This window comes from Notamacropus eugenii, chromosome 4 (genome assembly GCF_028372415.1).
Source record: "Notamacropus eugenii isolate mMacEug1 chromosome 4, mMacEug1.pri_v2, whole genome shotgun sequence".
Classification (NCBI taxonomy): Eukaryota; Metazoa; Chordata; class Mammalia; order Diprotodontia; family Macropodidae; genus Notamacropus; species Notamacropus eugenii.
The window spans coordinates 151,060,616-151,082,341 of NC_092875.1; the positions used below are offsets into that span (position 1 = coordinate 151,060,616).

A 21,726-nucleotide genomic window follows, 5' to 3' on the forward strand; every position below is an offset into this window, starting at 1 on the left:
CCTCCTGCCACATTGAAATTGAGCCATTAGCAACTACTCTTTAGAGTTTGACTATCTAGACAGTTAGAAATCCATCTAATTATATTTGTCTAGTTCACACCTCTTCATCACAGTAGTATAAATTACATTATCAAAAGTCTTGCTTTTTTATTCAAGCAAAAAAGTAACAGGATAAGTAAAATACTTTTTAGTTTTATTAAGTCACCTTATGTGTGTGTGTCTGTATGCTTGTGTGTTTGTGTATGTGTGGCATCATTGTACATTAAGAAGGACATTTAATCTTATGATTAAACATAAGAACCAGTGGTGATGCATGACAGAGTATCAAATGATACTGGACATATGGACATATGATCAAATGATAAATGGAAGTGATTTTGTTCTGTTCTGGATTCAGTCAAAGGGCTGCGCTTGAGGATGTAGAGGGCCACACATAGCCTCAAGGCCATAGGTTCCCCACCCCTGCAGGTGGACTATCCAGACAGAAGAAGGAAATGAGTTTAGCATAGAGGTGGGATATAGTTGTGATGAAGGATTTTGATTATCCAGACATCTGCTAGAGTTCTCTCTTCAAAAGGAGAGTACCTGATAACTTCTTGACCTGCTTTACTAATAATAAGAACCATATACTTGTGAATGAATTCAACTCCAGTAACATATTTTCAATATCCTATAGGACATCTCTGATTGTACAAATCAGTTCTATCTTAGCATGTCCAAAAAATGAGAGTGTAGTTAAAGAAACCACTTAGGGGAAGGAAGTTGCTTCTTTCAATTTTTGATTAGTATAAGGAATCTGTATTAATCTACCCAGGAGGTCATATAGCTGCACATCCTTAATTCTCCCTCTATGAGAAAAAGGCACGAGATCAAAGAGCAAAATGAGATCATGAAACTGAACATAATTAAAAACTAAATTTCAGGGCAATTGCTGGGACCATTACACGTTCAGCCCTATATTCCATACAATCCTACGTTTAGGTCTATAACTATATAGGATAATAGAATGATAGATGTAGAAATGGGAAGGATTTTTATAGGCCACCTAGTGTAACCTCCTCCTTTTATGAAACTGAGGTGCTAGGAGGTTGTGATTTGTGCAAAGTCATCAAGGTGACTTAATAATACTAAGAAGCATTTGAACCCCAAATCTCCTAGTGTTGATCCACTAATCCTGAATTAAGATTTCTAATTCTAATTCCTCATTTTATATATAAAGAAACTGCAACTCAGAAGTGACTTTCCCAAGGTCCCATTAGCTGGTATTACATATGAGATTTGAACAGAAATTTGTCTCCAGATTTCAAATCTAGACTCTTTCCAGCATACCATATTGATGAGTTAAGTATGCAGCCAGTGATTGAGTGATTGATACAGCAGTGTTGAAAATAGGAACAAAATTTATTGATTTGCAGAAAAACGTTACCAACTTATAAGGTTATAAGTCTTTTCCATACTCAGGTTATAAGACTGATACTATAGCAAACTAATTAGAAGTAAAAAAAAAAAAGTATATTTAAAATACTCTGGGGAATATTTTATCTTTCATCTTTGGAACCAAATCCACAATAATAGACATCCAAGTCTAGTGACTAGGGTAGTGGGGGAAGAAGGTGCAAGAAAAAAATCTAGTTAATTCAGGTAGCTTTTTTATAGTGAATTGAGCCAACTAGATGGATCAGTGAACCTGGAGTTCAAAAAACATTAGTTCAAATCTAGCCTCAGAAGTTTACTACCTGTGTTGTGACTGTAAGGCAAATCACTTAGTCACCCTCAGCCTCAATTTCCTCATCTGTAAAATAGAGATAATAATAGCACCTACCTCCCAGGGTGTTGTGAGGATAAAATAAGACAACATTTGTAAAGTGCTTTGTAAACCTTAAAGCACTATATAATTGCTAGCTGTTATTATTTAGAAAAGATTGTCACAGAACAATCAAATTAGACACTGTAAAGGCTTAAATATCTATCTAAAACATTGGTGCAGTGCAATAGACTGCTGGGATACAACTGCAGAGAGAGAAGTTGCTTGCATACTGTTAGCAGTGTTTGCTATCAAAAGACATTGTCATGATGAACATTTTATATTGCTTTTTAAAGCCAGTTTTCATGCGTAATTGGTCTATTAAATATTAGTTCATCAGTTTATACTAATAAATGCATTCAGAATAGAGCCATCCAATTCAGTTCTACTGTATATAGGCAGTCTTATAAAAGCAACCAGTTTAGGAATACAGATGCTGGTGGCAGTTATCTACCAGACCTCAGGTCATCATCCCTTTATCTCTAGCCATTCAATATGAAGCCTTCCCGTCTACCTCAGCCCCTGCTAGTACCCTGAGAGACCCCCCGCGCTCTCTCTCTCTCTCTCTCTCTCTCTCTCTCTCTCTCTCTCTCTCTCTCTCTTTCTCTCTCTCTCTATATGTATGAGATATCCTCTAAAACATTTCATGCCCCCACTTGCTCATTTCTTTTTAAACAAATTTTTCTTGGTATCTTTTGTTTTGGCATTGCCTACCTTTCCCCCTGTATCCCTCTTTTTCCCTCCCAGAAACCCTATCCTTTATAACAAAAAATTAAGCGAAAAAACCAAAAAATTGGCAAACCTAATCAATTCATTGAAAAAAATCAGGTGGCATATGTGATGTTTCACACCCATGAATCCCTCCATCTACAAAGGATAGAGGATGATATCTTCTTTTATCTCATGACTGGGTGCAAGTTTAGTCTTTATAATATTAAGTCATTCAGTTACAATTATTTTGTGGTAGTTCTTTCGATTTACATTGTTGTAGTCATGTATGTTGTTTCCCTCCCTTTACTTTGCATCAATTCATATAAGACTCTCCAGGCTTCTCTTGAATTTGTGAGATTCATCATGTCTTACATTCTGTTATATTTATATATCACAATTTTTTTAGCCATTCCCAAATCTTCCTTGCTTCTAGTTCTTCGCTACTGTAAAAAGTTCTGCTATAAATATTTGTTGAATATAGCATTTCTTTATGCCAATGACCTTAGTATATATGGCTAACTATGGAAGGCATAAATACTTTAGTCACTTAATTTGCATAATTACAAATTACTTTCCACAACCATTCAAGCAATTCATAGCTTCACTAATAATGCACTCTTGTGCTTATCTTTATACAACCTTTCCAACATTGACTATTCCTATCTTTTGTCACTTTTACCAATTTGCTGAGTGTGAAGTGAAGCTTCAGGGTTTTAATCTTCATTTATATCTATTAATGATGGCACTTTCATATGGTAGTGAATAGTTTTCAGTTTTTCTCTTGAAGATTTTTGAGAATAGCTTTGACCACCATCTGTTAGGGGCCTCAGTTTTCCTAACCCCTATGAATTTCTCCTTCACAACCACAAACAGATACAATACCACCCTTGATTTCACTGTCATCTGTAAGTGTTACTATTCTGTGATCAAGAATAGTCTTTTTTTTTGTCTCAACAAGCATTTATTTAGTGCCATCTGTATGGCAGACACTACATTGCTGGGAATACAAAAGCCCTTAAACCAATTCTTTATCCTCATGTGCCCTCCAGTTCCTTTATTCTTCAGTATTCTACCAGTTTATCACTTCTGCTCTGGCTTCATTTTCTTCCTTTCTCAGGCTTTACCTTATGGTTTACCAGATATCACACAGTGGTAGCTAGGTCATCCAGTGGATAGAGCACTAGTGCAGGAGTTAGGAGGACCTGAATTCAAATCTCACCTCAGACACTTGGCACTCTCTAGCTGTGTGACCTTGTGCAAGTCATCTAACCCCAATTGCCTCCTCCTGGGTCATCTCCAGTCATCCTGATGAATATCTGGTCACTGGATTCAGATGGCTCTGGAGGAGAAGTGAGACTGGTGACCTGCACAGCCCTCCCTCACTCAAAACAAAGTCAAGTGCAGGTCATGTCATTATTTCTCTGCTGGCATGGTCTTCTTTGGCAATAAAGGATGAACACACATATCACATAGTCCTCTACTCTAAAATCCCTTGTCACCTTATCTTCTCACCCCTCATGCTTTGCCAAACCACAGTCCAGGATTACTCCTATCATCTACCTTCATTGTGCCTACTTACTTGCTGGAGAGTCAAAAGACTGCTGACTGAATCTACTATACATTAATGCAATTCAATCTCAATTGTACCCTCACTATAGTTAGATAATTCTTTTCTCCCTAATTGATTTTCTTTTTCACTCAAACCTCAAAGAGCATACATTCTATAGGTGAAGGTAACACGTACATATATAGATATATACATAATATATGCAAAATAAATAAAAGGTAATCAGAGTTAGGGGGAAGCACCTATGTATAGAATGTATTCCTTCCTCATCTCTGCCTCTGAGTCCCCAGTTTGCTTTCAAGCTCATCACAAGCCCCCCTCAACAGTGTTTCTCCCAATTATCTTTTATTTTACATATATTTTGTATGTGCCCATATATGTATGTGTCATCTCTCCCTATAGAATGTAAGTTCTTGAGACTAACTACTATTTCATTTTGTCTTTGTCTCCCTATCGTCTAGCTCGGTACCTGGAATGCTGTAGGTGCTTAACAAATGCTTATAGGTTGATTGAAGATCTATACAAATAGAACTTCCTAAAATAGCATTAATGCATTCACTACATAATTTGAAGGCAGATACAGTAAGAGGTCTTGTAGAATATAGATATTTTATCAAGGGTTAATTTGTAACCAAGGCTCCACAGTTGTTTCCCTTCCCAGACATAAAGCAGCCATTTTGTCCATCAACACTGAGCCATCTGGATTGTTGTCTTTCTTTTCCTTTCTTTATTACTTTGTGGATGACCTCCTTCCCTAAGTATTCCCTTCTTCAAGCCAGCACTAAATTTGCCACCACTGCTGCCTTTACCAGAACAACCAAGTCTAGCCAGAAACCTGTACTCTATTTTGTCCACTGATTTCTGATGTTGCTATGTTCACTTCAATCCTCTACTATCCTAATCTACCTTTCTCTACCCTCCTTACTCCCCCTGGGGAAAAAAAAGTTGAGTTAACTGAGATTCCTCTTATCCCCCAGACAATCACTGTAATACAACAGTTGAAGCCTAAATTCAAACAAGCATGGGGTTATAGAGTTGTTTGGAGTAGAGGTTCTAAGCAAGAGTTAATTTTGGTTGGAGAAACAAGCAAACAGATCTGGTGTTAGTGAAAAGTGAGCCTTGGCTTGCTTGTATTCTCAAACACTAGTAGAGTTGAAGCACTTGGCTGGATTTGAAAAATTATTTAAATCAATTTTCTTATTTTCTGGCATTTAATTATTAGTATTACAAGTATTTTGGTTATATTACGGGTTGAATAGGCTTTTGTGGGACAGTCTGGGAACTTAACTATCATTTATGACACTGTTTCTATGAGAAAATGCATTTGGAGATCCAAACAACTGACTTAACAGATGATTTTTTGGAACGTGTATGTTGGGGACTGCTTGTACTTTCCTAATGGCCTGTATTTTTGGTTCATCTTTTAGTCAACATTTTTCCATTTGTGCATAACATAATAATAGTTTATTGAACCCTCTTTCCAATTCCCGTCTCCTTTTTTCAGTGCTTTTCCTGCATGTCAGTTATCTATGTACTAACTTTATTATCATGTTTTACTCACAGACTTGCTGGAAAACTCCTATAGCCCTCACCAAATTGCCTGGACTTAATAGAATATCATATTTATTTTCAGGCCACACCTTTCTTCTAAATGAGTTGTCTATTTATTGTGGATCTGGACTGGCACACTACGGGACGTTTTGTTAATAACAGTTTTAACAATTCAGACAGGCTACACAGTGACCACTGAAAGACCTAATTTTCTTAAGTACAAGTGAGTATTTTATACTGTTGACTTCCTTCTAAAACTTGAAACTTCAAATAAATTCTGACTTTACTTTAGGAATTACTCAGTTCTATAGCTGAGCTGAAAGATGTTACCTCTCTTTGGGTGTATTACACTTAGGAGTAAAATTAGAAACATCTTAAAGTGCAAAAAGAAACACATAAGATATGTTTTAAATACACTTATTCTGGATGCAAAACAGACCAGAAAAAGACTTTTTCTTTCAAGTGAGCCAACAGCCAGCAGGCTCCCAGTCTGTAAACCACAAGAATTCTTGCTGCATTTCAAATAGAAATGCCATTTGTTTTTTCTTCTCTACTCTTGGTATGCTTTTACCCAACGAAATTTGCCTCACTAAGACACACCTGACAGTGCTCTATATTTTATTTCTTATTTTTTTAAAGAACACTTTTAGTCCTATCTTATTCTCCAGTTTAGTGTATATTGGAGTGGGGAAGAAAGTTGAGAAAATAAGGCGAGCATTTAAAGCCGTTCACAGTTTAACACCAACCTACTTTGGCTTACTTCACATTATTTCCCTTTGCACGTGCTACATTCTAGCTACATTGTTCTACTTGCATTCCACCTCTAGCTACTGTGCCTTTGTGTATACTCTCCCCTACACCCAGAATATTTTCTGTCCTGGCTGCTTCATCTCAGAATTCCTTGTCTCCTTCAAGGCTTAATTCAGGAACCACCTGCTATGGTGAGACTTTCCTGATTTCCCCTAGATTTTAGTTCTCTCTTGCTCCTCCGTATTATCATGTACACACTTACCTGTTATCTTGTTTGTATGTGATAACCCTGCTGTAGAAGGTAAGCTCTTAAGGGCAGAGACAGCTTTTTGGTTGTTTTGTTCTGTGTAAATACCTGTTGAATTGCATTAGACAGGAATAGAGGGGTTGTCCTTATAGCAGCTCACAAAAAATAATAATACAGAACAGTAAAGTCTTGAGTATTTTACTTTCAGTAGGTAGAAAATTGTTTTAAAACATTAACAGGATATAAAATTAAATCCCTACTACTTAAGGTTCGTTTTCCCCTTTGGTTTTAAATATAGTATAGTATAAAGAACACTAAACTGGGAATGAAGAAGACTGTTAGAGTCTGGTGCCAGCCCCACCACTCTGTCTTGGGCACATCACCTCTTGGGCCTCTACTTCCTCACCACACAGTTGATGACCACAGTCCTTTCCACTGTTCCTTTTGGTTGTAGCTCTAGTCTTTTAAATAAACCTGCTATGGTAGAAAGGCTATTATTCAAATCCCTGCCTTGCATTTATTTCACACTTTAAGTCAGTGGCATTAGGTATTGCTTGTATGAAAGGTTGGAATGGGGAAAATAACCAAAGACATAAAAATATCTTTGAATTTAGTAAAGTAGAAGAGGTCATGCTGAGAAGCAGTGTGGTCTCATGACGTAATTCAGAATCATGTTTGCAAAGTACCGGAAATGTAATCTAGCTAGAAACACTTAATGTTCATCAGAGGTGGTTAGGAAGAAGGCATTCCCCACAAGATTATTGATGTATCTTATTTTTTTTTAAATTACAATTAAGAATTACAGGGTTGAAGAGAACATCAAGAATTCTTTTCATATTTTCACTTACGGGCAAAGCTGTACCCAGACAATTCTAAATGGATGGATCTTTTTTCTCCTTAAAATAGCTAATGACTGAGATTCTATACTTTTACCTTCCTAACTTTTAAAATTATTCATTGACATATACAACCAGAAAATATGCATTTTGAAAACTCTTACCTAATTCTTTCACTGTATTTTAAAATGATTCTCTAAAAATTCCCTTTAGAGATCTAATCTGCCTTCTTTTTCAGTGGCGTAGTGGAAGGAATACTGGACCTGGTTTGAATTCTAGTTCTGCTGTTTCTGATCCTTGTGGCTTAGAAGAGCCAAGGTCCCAACCAGCTCAAAATCCTACGTTCCTTTTTTATATTTGAAAATAGTTACCAAAGCACTTCTCCAGTTGTTCTCTGAAGTTTTCTTTTCTCAGATTTAATATTTTTCCATTTTAAATCATCAGAACATGCTTTAAAAAGGCCTTGTTAGGCATCACTCTTCCAGAATGAAGGGCAAACCCCTTTAACACTAAATATATGAATCCCTTCAGTCTTGAGTGCTGCACTCTTAACTTTGAGATAGTCACTCTTTTTATTATATAAAGTAGTTCAAATGTAAATAAGGAATAGATAAATAAGAGGAAATCCCATTAGATTCTTATTCCATTAAATAAGAGCTGCTGTTCAGTGTTACTATTTTTATTACACTAATGAAGGAGTCTCACAGGGTAGCTCTTTGAATTTTAAAGGTGACCTTTTCCATTCTTGCAAATTTCTAGTACAATCTCATATCATAAACATTTAACATCTGGAGCTTCATTTAAAATGATCACCTTTTAGTGTGATGGTGGTAGCTGAAAGCAGACCTTCAAAGTAGTTTTAATTTTGTGTATGAAGATGTTGAAAAGAAAGTATTATTTTGTTAAAGTACTAAAAAATTTTATACTAGTCTTCTGTACTTTTGCTTGATAAGATACTAAGTTAGAAACAAAGGGCAAAGTTGAGAAGAAATCGAGCTCCATAAGTAGTTGTCTGCTTTGACTTAGTTCAGCTCTGCAAGTCTCACCTGCTTTATTTATAATTGCAGGTTGCCTATCACCTCCACCCATTCAGAGCAATGTCCTATGTTTTTGTAAATGATTCTTCTCAAACGAATGTGCCTCTGCTGCAAGCTTGTATTGATGGGGATTTTAACTATTCCAAGAGGCTATTAGAAAGTGGCTTTGATCCAAACATTCGTGATAGCAGAGGCCGAACAGGCCTTCACCTTGCTGCAGCTCGAGGAAATGTAGACATCTGCCAATTGTTGCATAAATTTGGTGCTGATCTCCTGGCCACAGATTATCAAGGAAACACAGCCCTTCACCTCTGTGGTCACGTGGATACTATACAATTCCTTGTTTCCAATGGACTCAAAATTGACATTTGGTAAGTACATTGGTGCTTTTAAAGATCCCCCCTTTTTAAAGCTTACTTTCATAGGAATTGGCTCAGAGAGAGAATAACCCAACTTGATTGGGTATAGAAATCTTTTACCTTACAGGAAAGTAGGAGGTGAAGAGGATAAAGGAGTGGGGTGGGGGTTGGGGCTGATAGAAGGGAAGGTGGATGGGGATAGGTAAAAGTCAGAAACAAATACCTTTGAGAATGGACCGAGTAAAAGGAGAGAGTAGGATAAATGGGGAAAAGTGATGTAAGTATGAAAAAAATTTTTACAGCACATTTCTCTGATAAAGACCTCATTTCTCAAATTTATAGAGAACTCAGTAAAATCTGTAGAAATAAGAGCCATTTTTCAGTTGATAAATGGTCAAAGGATATAAACAAGCAGCTTTTAGATGAAGTAATCAAAACTATCTATAGTCCTATGAAAAAGTGCCCTAAAATACTATTGATTAGAGAAATGCAAATTAGAATAAGTCGGAGCTACCACCCTGCACCTATCAGATTAGCTAATGTGGTAGAAAAGGAAAATGACAAATATTGAAAGGCATATGGGAAAATTGAGACACTGATGCACTGTTGGTGAAATGGTGTACTGATTCAACCATTCTATACAGCGATGTGGAACTATGCCCAAAGGGCTATAACTGCATACCTTTGCAGATACCACTACTAGGTCTGTATTCCAAAGAGATACAAAAGGAAAAGGACCTATAGGTATAAAAATATTTGTAGCAATTCTTTTAGTGGTGGCAAAGAATGGGAAATTGAGGGGGGATGTCTATCAGTTGGGAAATGACTGAATAAATTGTGGTATATGACTATGATGAAATACTATTTTGCTATAAGAAGTGATGAGCAGGATGCTTTCAGAAAAACCTGGAAAGACTTACATGAACTGATGCAAAGTGAAGTGAGGAGAACATTGTATATGGAAACTGCCATATTGTATGATGATCAACTGTGAATGACTTAGCTATTCTCAGCAGTATAGTGAACCAAGACAATTCCAAAGGACTTAATGTTGAACAGTGTTATCTGTTTCCAGAGAAAGCACTGATGGAGTCTGAATGTAGATCAAAGCATACTTTTTCTTTACTTTCTTTTCCTTTTTTTGTCTTTGTTTACAATATGACTAATATGGAAATATGTTTTGCATGACTGATCACATATAACTTATATCAGATTGCTTGCCTACTCAATGAAGGGAGTAGGGGAGGAATGAAGGGAGAGAATTTGGAACTCAAATTTTTTTTTAAAAATAAGCATTAAAGATTTTTTTGGTATGTAATTGGGAGAAAATAAAATATTTAATTTAAAAAATAAATAAAAGAACACACACACACACACACACACACACACACACACGATCCTTTTCCCCACCATTACTAAGCCTACAATTGAACACTTCTTATCCAAGCCTGTTTGTTTTATTATCTGATTTAATTACCAAAATTAAGGCATTGGCAATAGAATTATTCTGATAGAAAATTTTACGAGCCAGTGGTCTTATATCTAGGTGGGTTATAAAGTTTTTTGTGTGAAAATAACAAGACATGTTAATGAGATTTGTTTTCTTCTGACTCAGATAATATGGCACAGCCTTTTAGAGATGTAAGAAACCTTAGTGATATCTCATTCAACCCCCTAATTTTATAAAGGAGGAAACCAAGGTTCCTAGAAGTAAAGAGATTTGTCCAAGGTCTCACAGCCAGGGAGTGGCACAACTGGGACTCAAAGTCACGTTCTCTGATTAGTTGGTGCTCTGCTGTCAGTTGGCTTTGTGACTGGGCAAATATCTCAACCTTTGGGCTTTCAGTTTCCTCATTTGATTGTGAGATAAATTAGATTAGGTGAACTCCAATATTTCTTCTAGCTCTAAACATTCTATGCTTCTGTGACGTGATTCCTTAATGTTAGGCTTATCTCAGGGTGTGATAGGTGTCAGACTACATTTAGATTGAGCTTGAATTTTAAGTTTCATCTCTGTGCAAGTTTATTTTTGTAGCAGTTGTTGCATTGTCATCTGTTTTAATATTCTAAATCAGAGAAAAGCTGTAAGTGGTTCTTTTTCCATCAGAGCTATGTACAAGAAGTGAAGGGAATTAGCTGTAATTGTCTCTCTGGTTGTTTCTGTCCTGTTAACATTGTTTTTGTTGGTTTGGCTGGCCATCTGGTGGGGACATATACTAAATAAATCACCAAACACTTCCACATCTAGTCTTCTAGCCCAGAATCATGCCTTGCTCACCACTGTTATAAGAATGCTATAAATGCTTGCTTTTTTTAGTTCCTCCATATTATATTCTCTTCCAGTGGTCCCTTTCAGTTATCTGAAGTGGTATTTTGTTTTTCTTTTCAATGGGAAGTGGGGGCATCTTTAAGAACAGTGGGTTTTGCTTGGTAGTGATGTTTTCAAGTGTCTTTGCTTTTCATTTAGAAGTAAGAGATCAGTCTTTAGACAGGTCCATGAGATACCAAATCAATACTTGATTGAACTGAAACAGTTCTATTTGCCTGAGTTATTTTATTTGTAAACTTTTTAATATAGCATAAATATCCCTGTAAAATGATAATTATAAGCGTGAAAGAATTTAAGATTTTTTAGTTTTTTTTAAAATTCCTAAACAAAGGAATTATCTTTTTGCTTTATTTACTGGTGTTTATTCACAGACTTACCAGGCTTTATATGTTTATCACATTGTTGTTCAGTCATTTAGTTGTGTCCAACTCTTCATGACCGCATATGGGGTTTTCTTGGCAAAGATACTAGAATGGTTTTCCATTTCCTTCTCCAGTGGATTAAGGCAAAGGTTAAATAACTTGTCCAGGGTCAAACAGCTAGTGAGTTTTATATAAACTCAGGTCTTTCTGACTATAGGCCCAGTGCTCTAACCACTGAACCACTTAATTTCCACCTTATTTGTCACATTGGTTTCTCTGTATTGACAGAATTTCATTTAGGAGCACTATTGGATAATTCATTACCAGGGTTGAAGCTGGTCATGGAATATGCAGTAGAAAGTTTTAAGTGGCTACTCAGTGTCTACAGAATAATGTCCTTATTCCTGAATTTAGTATAAAACCATTTCTCTGAATTTTCTTTCAAACCTTAGCTGTCACTGCTTCCCTTCATGCACCTTTTATTATAGCTAAACTGAACAGTCTGTAAATAACCCTTTGCTTTACAAACTCCATGCCTTTTCTTACACTGTATTATCTACCATTAATGCATTTTACCCTGGCTTCCCTAGCCAAAATCTTACCCATATTTCAAAAATTAAATACCCAATCCTCTTTGATTCTCCTAGCCAGAAATAATCGCTCTCCTACTTTTGTACTCCCAGAACACTTTGTAACTCTCTTGTGCCACTTATTTCATTCTGCATAATATTATGATTATTTGTTGACCTGCTTTTTCAACCCTTACTAGATTATAAGCTCCTTGAGGAAAAGAAGCATGTATCTCTTTTAACACTAATCTGTAATAAGTACTCAATAAATATTATTGAATGAATTGAAACCAATTAATTAAATTGGTGAAGTAGGAATGTTCTATTAGATCTTTATCAAAATGTATGCTAGCAATAGAATCAAGCTTCTAACCATTTATTATTCTTATTCTGAGGCTTTTGTTTTTTGGCCTTTTTTTTTCTTCCTAATTAAAGCAATCACCAAGGTGCAACACCCCTGGTACTGGCAAAACGAAGGGGAGTGAATAAAGATGTCATCCGATTGCTGGAGTCATTGGAAGAGCAAGAGGTGAAAGGTTTTAATAGAGGAGCCCATTCTAAGCTGGAGACCATGCAGACTGCTGAGAGTGAAAGGTATTTGGAATAATGCTGGAGTAACTTTAAAAATAAGAAAAAAACTAGTGTCAGCCTGTCAATCATTTGGAGTTGATCATTTTGTGAGCTCTTGTGTTTGATTTCTGAAACCTCACTCTGATTGCTTTGTTTCTCATCCCCATCTTTTTTTACCCAGTTACAATTTTCCTGTTAACAAAAAAGAAACAAGATTAGTCTGACATGAGCTATTCTGATGAAGCTGTCTTGGCTCTTTGTTATGACTTTTTCTAGGTGCTTGCCAACAATCTTTTAAATAATCTACTCTAGAATCTTCCCGGGAATGGAAGTCAAGATTACTGGTCTATAGTTTGCAAACTATTCTTTTCATTTTTTGAAAACAGGACAACTTCTGCCTTACTTCACTCTACGGCACTTCTCCTCTTTTCCATGATCTCTCATGTATCACTGGCAGTAGCTTAGAAGTCAAATCTGCCAGATCCTTTAAGATCTGAGGATGTAGTTGAGTGCCAAGTGACTTGAATTCATCTAGGGTGGCAGCCTTACCTTCTCGGTACTTAGCTTGAGTATTAACTCCCCATTTTGATATGTCAGCTGAGGTTAGACTAGATGATGTCTAAGGCTTTTTTCAGCTTTAATATTTCATGATTCTTTGATGATTTCAAGAGAAGGAAGAAGTATGTGCTTTTCAAAAAGTCTAGTTACTTTAAGTTGACTTTCAGTGTCTTGAGGCAACAGAGAGAGGCATTGAGGTTGTGAGTTACAAGACTTAGGAACAACTCATATATTATGGTAATTGAAGAAAACAGGTCAGGAGATAGGGCAAAGGCATAAGGAGAGTTTGCCCTTTCTTCCATCTTTACTGGCTTCACTGATTCCATGAGAAGAATCTAGCCGAACCTGTTAAATTTCAGTAGTCTTTTTCAGTAATTTAAAGTAAACTTCAAGGCAAAAAGGAATGTTCTCCACATTTTCTTCCCAAATTTTCAGTAGAATTATACCCAGAATTTAGGCTTATTGCCATTTGGTCTAATCATTAGACTTGTTAAAATGCTTTCCTGAAAATAGGGACTATTTCCATTTCTCTCTTCAGAAGTTTTCTCTAAATAATGCTGTTTTCTACAAATTATCCATCACTTCTACTTTTACTGTACTTTCTCTATACTTTGCTTCCTATTCTCCATCTCCAGGTTGGCCAGTGTGTTCCCTCAGGGGACCATTAACACCACCCCCAAACATTAGTTTGTTTCATTTAGATACTTTCAGAGCACTCAGAACCTACCCTGGGAGTGTTCTTATAAAGAAATTAAAGGTTAGTTTTCTAAAAGGAAACCCCCAATGAGTAATTCCTGAAAGCTGACACCTCACAAATGATAGAAAACAAAGAAGTCAAGGCCAACTAGAAATATAAAATAGTTCTTTACTCTGTACTTTCTGAAGTGAAAGACTCCCGTGTCTTCTTTTTCTTTGCCAGCTTCAAAGTAAATAGTCAAACTGGTCACATTTTCCTCTGTCTTCTTTTCTTGGTGATAGAGAATTGAGTTTGGGTTGGGATTTTTTTAAAATCTCTTTAAAGAGGCCTTAGTCTCTTTGTCTTTCGAAAATAGGAAGTATAAAAATCAAATAGCGAGAATAGAGCTTCCTTCCAATGGGAGGTGAGGAAGGAGCTTTCCCTATTTAGAGCCTGAGTGATTCTGCCACTGGCCTTTGGCACCAGAGAAAGGTGCCAAGAAACAGTCATCTCAGGTACCCTTTAAGTGGATTTCAACTCTTAATTGGTTTGAAAACAAAAGATCACATATTCCTCACACCTCAGTTTGAGGATGAATATCTTAACTATTTTACCTTTGCCTTGAAGTCTCAGCCTACTTATTGCTTTGTCATTAACTATCCATATGATCTTGGGTAAAAATCATAATCAGATTAGTTCACTTATCTGGGCTTCAGCTTCTTCTTTAGGGAAAGAAGAAAGTTGACTAGATTATTGTTTCCTCACTAAAACTACATTAAAACTAACAACAACAAATATACCTTCAGCCTGCATATCGCATATTGCTTCTCCTATTCTGAATTCCTTTTTTGTCTCCAAATTTGTGAGTCCCACCCCCAACCCACTTTTCTAAAACGAAAGAGAAGGGCAATTATAGGTTTTAGGAGTTTGTTAGTTTATTGTTCAACTTGAAAAATGTAGACTAGATGATCTCTAAAGGTCCCTTTCAGGTCTAAAATTCTGTGAATCTCCTACAGCATACTGACTTAAACCTGTCTGGTACATAAAATAATGTCAGTGATCTATATCTTATGGCCAGAATGCCATATAAGAGAATTAATAACATCATGTCTTCATTATTTGTTAGAAATGGTGATATCTGAGAACTGTGATAATCTCCTTCTGAAATAATTCAAAGGCAGTGTTCTAACTTTGTTTAATATTAGATTGCTCTATAATAGAAAGTAGCCAAAGTATGGTTTGTTTAGTGGGCATTGGGAACTTTTTATTTGTTCCATTAAGGGCCACTTAGGACCTCTTTATCTTGAACTTTACTTTAACTCGTTTGTGATTATTTATTAACCAGAAGGTGATTAGTTGGTTTGAGTAGCAGTTTGATGTATTGACTCCTGTTCTTTTATATACCTTTTAATAAAATCTCCCACTAGCTTCAAAGTGAGAATTTGTTCTCCCCTACTTATAGATATGTACGTTGCTAAGGTAATATATTAACATTTTTAAAAAATTAAATCAACACCTGTGTTATCTGACTTTCCCACTTCATCCTTCCCGTTCCTGGGAATATTGCAACAGTTGAAACTTAATCTTATTACTATGCAGTACTTAATGGGGAAAAAAAGACTTGTAACTTTAAAAATTCTGCCTACTATAAGGTGTGTGTTTCTACCTCCCTTTATTCTTAGCAACAGTGGTGTTTGAACTCTGCTTTTCATAATTTCTTTTTTAAAATCAATGGATTTTTAAGCCCTTGGTTTTCTTCTTAAATTAAAAATAAAGCTCAAGGGGACCGGCCAACACGGGGGATTAACAGAGGTTTCATGAAGGTATGAAAAGGTTAACTTGTTTCTTTGAAGTAGTGGGAGCTAATTTTCCAAACTCTTTTTATACAACGTATTTCATTACCTCCAAAAATATGGTAGCTAATAGCATCTTACAAGGGTCTCAAAACCTAGTACAGATGGTCATATTCAAAGTATTTCAACACTTTTAATATAGTCAGCATTGTAGTCTTATAGTTTATTTTTGGATCTTATATGGGTGATCTGAGAAAGTATAACAGACGCTAAAAATTTTCACCCTTGAAGTATAGCTGAATGTACCTTGGAAACTGTAAAATATTTTTGATGGAAAACCAACTTCTGAAAATGCTTGTCTAAGGGTATCCTGAAGGAATCAGAGCCCCATGGCTTCATGGAAACAGTTCAGCAAAATCTTTACTTTTCATACCTGATTCTTGACTTAGAATCTGATGCATTCAATGAAATTTATCTGGCCCCAGAGTTACTCTGTCCTCTTAAAACTTTATATTGAGGTTTAACAGAGTTCTTCTTTCTAAATTTCCTTATCCATTTGTTTTTAGAGCTTTTCTGGAAGTGGAATTTAATTTTGAACTTTTAAAAATTTCTATGTAGATTTTCATTAAAAATGTGGAGGGATTGTACATCTTTAGTTCCAGGATCATAACCATAGGACCTTCTATGCTGTATTAATAGAAGCTTAGAATCCAAAGCAAAGAGATGATAACTACCCTCCACCTTGGCGTGCTCAGATTACATCTGGAGTCTTGTGTTCAGGCTTGTATGCCACATTTTTAAGAAGGACATTAGCAGATTTCTGACCTGTGATTTCACACACAGGTTAGAATGTGAATATTCTTGAGTTAACATTTCCCTGAAATATCTTTTCATTGAAAATTAAATTTTATTTTTGGTTTAGAGTCTGTTAGGAAACTCCTTAAAATTTTATTTTATTATAAACATAATAACCATTAATAAAACAGATAATCATATAAATGTGAAATCATGATTAAAATTATGCATAAAACAGAGGAGCTAAATATGTCTTTGCTTAGTGTCCTTGTTGGATTGCACTTCTTTGGTTTGTTCCAGTATGTCTGATTGTGACTCCTTCATCTGAAATGTATTTTTGATTATTGTGCTGGGTTAGGCACTGAATCAAGAATCTCTGTCCTGTAACAATTTACCATCCAGTGTAGACTTTGCTGGTGCCAATACACATGCTGGATCCACAGATGGAAGACTAAAAATAGTAAATCCATACATGGGTGGAAAGTAATTATAGACACAAGTGGTGTGTGTCTGGGTGTCTGGGTGTGTGTGTCTGGGTGTGTGTGTGTGTGTGTGTGTGTGTGTCTGGGTGTGTGTGTCTGTGTCTGTGAGTGTCTGTCTGTATCTGTGTTAGCAAGTTGGATTTGCTGATCTTTTCACAGGAGTTGTGGTGTGGGAAAAATAGAAATTCTTGCTATTTGAGGTATTTGGAATAACTAAAGAATGCATTGTCTTATCTTTTATAACTCTCATTTATGTTTTTATTCCTTTTTAAGTGCCATGGAAAGCCATTCTCTCCTTAATCCCAATTTACAACAAGGTGAAGGAGTCCTCTCAAGCTTCAGAACCACATGGCAGGAGTTTGTGGAGGATCTGGGCTTCTGGCGAGTGCTGCTTCTGATTATCGTCATTGCACTACTTTCCCTTGGAATTGCATACTATGTCAGTGGTGTTCTTCCCTTTGTGGAAAATCAGCCTGAACTGGTACATTAGTCATGGAAGAAAGGCAGGTGCCCTTGCCCGTTTCTCACCTGTGTTCTAAAAGTTTCCCAAAATCCTTCTCCTAGTGCAGAGCTAGTACCATATTATTTGGCTTTTATACTATTAAATGTATCATTACTCTATAGGAAGGGAGATTTATTAATTTGAATTAACTGTTCTAAAGTCTAAAGTCTTTCAAAGCTACCTCTGACATGTTCTAACATTTTAGTACAGGCTAGGACTTAGCAGCAACCAATTCTGGTGAAACATAAAGATTAATAAAGAATGAAAATAAGATGGCCAATAATTGTTAATCCAGAAATCTTATCTTGTCACAAGGACCAATTAAATGTAGTTTTTTCAAAAAAAAGAGTTGATATGATATAAGATATTCTTATTGAGGCATTTTCTCCCTTTGTAACAAAGAAGGATGAAAAACTCATTTTAAACTGATAGCATCGATATTTACTATCCCTTACAATACATTGAGAGATAACATGGGCAGTGAGGCAGCTAGGTGGTACAGTGGATGGAGTGCCCAACCTGGAGTCAGGAAAACTTAAGTTTGAATCCTGCCTCAGAAGCTAGCTGTGTGGCCCTGGGAAGATCATCTAACTTCATTGGGCCTCAGTTTACCCATCTGTAAAATGAAGGGGTGAGATTCAATGACCTCTAAAATCCCTTCCAGCTCTAAATCTATGACCCTAGTAGACCAATATTTCAGGTCAGGAAGACTTTGGTTCAAGTCTTTAATCTAACATTTATTGACTGGGTGACCATGGGCAAGCTACTTAGCTTCTTGCTACTCCAGGTAACTAAGACTGTACATTATAGATAAATTGCTGATCTGTGCTCTTGGACTACCAGGAGTTACCCACAGCTATGAAGCCGCATGTCTGGACCCACTCAGATATTTTCTTGTTCAGTCACGAACTAAACAAAGCTTTAGGAATGAGCTATATTTCAATCCTTACTTTTGTTTCCTTTAGAAGTGATTGATTCAATCTTATGTTTATTTATTTGTTTTCCAGTTAATATTGTGTTAATGGTGTTATAGTGTCTTTGAGGGTGTGGTTATGCTGTTGAGTTTGTTTTTTATTTTCAGGCTGCTTTGGTATCTATGCAAAACAAGCTTGAAAAGTTCAGTTTTCCCTGTTTGATTTCCCATTTCTTCTCTAGTGTTTCATTTCAAAAACCTCCTATTCATCAAACATATGTCAGAAAACCCATTTTATTCTTAATGGTTGGAGGAAAAAAGATTGTGGTGCAAAATATTTGGCTGTCAATTTAATTCTGCAGTGCTGTTATTTTAGTGATAAACTTCATCATGTAAGACAGTTACATTTTCACAATGGCACCATGTAATGTTTTCAGCTTCTTGTTTATGACCTTGTTTGGAGGCCTTCTTGTTATTTTCATAACAGTCCCTCCAGTGTCAGTAGTTCTCTGTCGGCACATACTGATGGGATATTTCTGAGTTAGCATTGCTGAACAGTATTGTCCTGGGTATTGTAAACACCTTGTAGATGGCTATGATATGTAAATTCCTGTTTGGCCTCCAAACCATGTTGCAACTTCAGCAGTAAGGCTGAAAGCCTCATTTGTTAATAATTCTGGAATGTTATAAATCATATTATTAGGTTATTAAGAAAAGGAATCTGAAGGTTTGAAAATTATTTGTTGGAAGAAATGAGAAAGTTGTTTTGAGCAAACTAATGACTTTATGTCTTAGAACAGAAGTACCTAAGCTACTGCTAATTGAAGTGTTTCTGGAATTAGAAACTGTAGAATAAGATTATGTATTTTGTTTCTCTTATTCTTTTCATGTCTTCATATGGTTTTTGGTTTTATATTTGTATCCAGATTAAGGCTTCTTTATATGATTTTATCTTTACTAAAAGATCTGTTCTGAATTCTTGACAAAATTACTGCTTCACAAAGGCTTGTACATAGGCTTATTTTTAAGTGAGATGCAAACAAAACTAATCCTAGTTGGCATAAATACAGAAAAACTAGAAATAACCCTAAAATGGAATCCTCTAAAACCTAATTAGAAAGATATTCAGAATAAATGCTTTGCAAATCAGCAAAGATGTGCATAGTTGGTACGTAGATATGTCGCATTTTTAACTTACAGATTGATTAGTGTTTCCTTCTAAGTGCGTGCTCTTTGTAGACCTTGTTCTGTGTATTGACCAATACCACCAATAAACATGTTTGTTTTCCAAGCTTTGGTGGGGGTGGTTTTTTGAGTTTTATTTTTGTTTTTCATTTTATTTCTGTATCATCGTAGTCACTTTCCTTGCTTGTATCGGCGCTTTTCTTTTAAATTGAATTTTACAGTGGGTTGATGCTGCAGAATTAGAATGGGCTAAGGAGCCTATTTAGATGGAATACATACAGTCTGGGAACATCATTATCTGACTGATAATCGCTATGAATTTTCTTTGTGTAAGAATACCAGAATTTGTATAGTTAAATTGTTTGCTAGTTCAGCATTTCAAGCCCTTTCAGCTCCCTCTGCTCCCAGCCCCCCATCCTGCCACATTATTTCCTTCATCAGCCTTCCACACAGGCTGAAGTTATCTGATTTTCAATTCCTATGCCTTCTCCACCCCCCCATCTCCCGGATCACCAGCTTTTCACTATCTTTCCCTCCAGTAATTTACCTCTACCAGCCTATGTGCTGGAGCGTTTGAAGTCCAGTTTAAACTCATCATCTTCAAGGTAATTTTCCATAACTAATCAAAAACCTGACTTCTTTCTTTTACATTTCCTCTGCATTTACATATAGTGAACACACAAAATTGCATTCAATTCAACAGACAGATACCAAGTACTCATAATGTACAAGTTACTGTGTTATATCGAATTTGCATTCATGGCCCTGTTGCTCTGTAGAAATACTTTTTGTTGATTTTATGGGAATATGTTTGACCTTCTACTAGATTATAAACTCTTTGAGAACAAGGATTGTACCCTCTTTCTTTTGCATCCTCCCCCAAATCCCCCCCAAACATGCTGTAGTTAATTAAACAATTAATGCTTATTGAATAATGTTGAAAGAGTTTTCCTTTAGGTCTGATGCATTGTTCCCTCCACTTGGTACACAAGCTTTTTTTTGACATGTAATTTATTTTTTTCTGTATGTGTAAACTCTCCTAGTCACCTTCCTCATAGAATGGCCAGAATGTTTTATCTTTTTTAAAATTAAATTTTTATCAGTTTTCTTCTCTCTCTCTCTCTTTTTTTTTTTTTTTAACAAAGGGTTGTCTGGATTTCCTGAGATAGTTAGATAATGTCTAACTCATGAAAATCATTTCCAAGATTATCCTAATATAGGATTCTGGTAAAAATCATTTGAATAGGGGTTTAAGAATGTACTTAAAATATTTACATCTAGCCTTTTATGTCTCCCTATACCAATAGTTTAAACTAAGCAAAATTATGTTAAATGATATAATTATCAATCCTTCCTTTCATTCTATTCCATGTTCTTTTAATATGAACAAAATTCTGACATTCTAACCAAGTTAATATTCTGCTCTTTGATATAAATTTAGATGGTTGCTCAAGTTTCTATAACCTAATTCTTACTTCTTTGATAAGGGAGACAGTAAAGGAGGTGTTATAAAGATACATTTTTTTCTCAAGTTATATTTTAAATAAACCTTTTTACTACTTGAAAAGCTGTTATGCTTTTTTCTTTCTAAAATAAAATTCTATTCATCTTCATGCCTGAATATATGAAGTACTGTTATTATAGGTTGCTCTTGCCCAAATACTTTGAGCAAACTCTTCGAAAGGTTAATTAGGTACTCTGGTGTTTCAACAGTGTTACCACATTTTCTGATCTCCTGTGACCGTTTCTCCAAGCTCATTGTCTCCCACGTTGTTTTATTACAAGTTAAGAGATGGATGGTTGCAGGAACATTTGTAAACTTGTCTCTAGTGTTATAAAACATCCTGCCTGATGTTGTTAATAAAAACTCATTCATTTCTGGTGTTTACAAGTGTGCCAGCGATATCAGTGGTCTGAAGCATTTCGGATTGCAATTCTTGAAAATTATTTTATCTTATGTTCAATGGGACCCTGGCTATTTCTCAAAAAAAAAAAAAAGCCATTTGTAAAAATATGCAATGATTATCCTATCATGCTTGGCCATGATGAAATCATCATTTTCCTGATTGGAAATTGCTTTTTAAAGAATTTTTGGAGATTCTATTTCCACAAAATTCTTGAAATGTTTTT

The 21,726-nt window shown here is 35.7% G+C and overlaps 1 protein-coding gene across 3 annotated transcripts in view; it reads left to right on the top strand.

Moving 5' to 3' along the window:
* The window catches only part of ANKRD46 (ankyrin repeat domain 46), a 36,436-nt gene extending 16,734 nt beyond the window's left edge, over positions 1–19,702 (top strand). For 2 of the 3 annotated variants that reach the window (XM_072603393.1, XM_072603394.1), the window contains 4 exons: positions 5,716–5,856; positions 8,534–8,874; positions 12,558–12,716; positions 17,270–19,702. In XM_072603393.1, coding sequence (XP_072459494.1) covers positions 8,564–8,874; positions 12,558–12,716; positions 17,270–17,486 — 687 coding nt within the window. In that variant the 5' untranslated portion in view covers positions 5,716–5,856; positions 8,534–8,563 and the 3' untranslated portion in view covers positions 17,487–19,702. The remainder of the gene's footprint in view (positions 1–5,715; positions 5,857–8,533; positions 8,875–12,557; positions 12,717–17,269) is intronic. The other variant, XM_072603392.1, reaches the window with a different exon arrangement.
* The last annotated feature ends 2,024 nt before the right edge of the window (positions 19,703–21,726 follow it).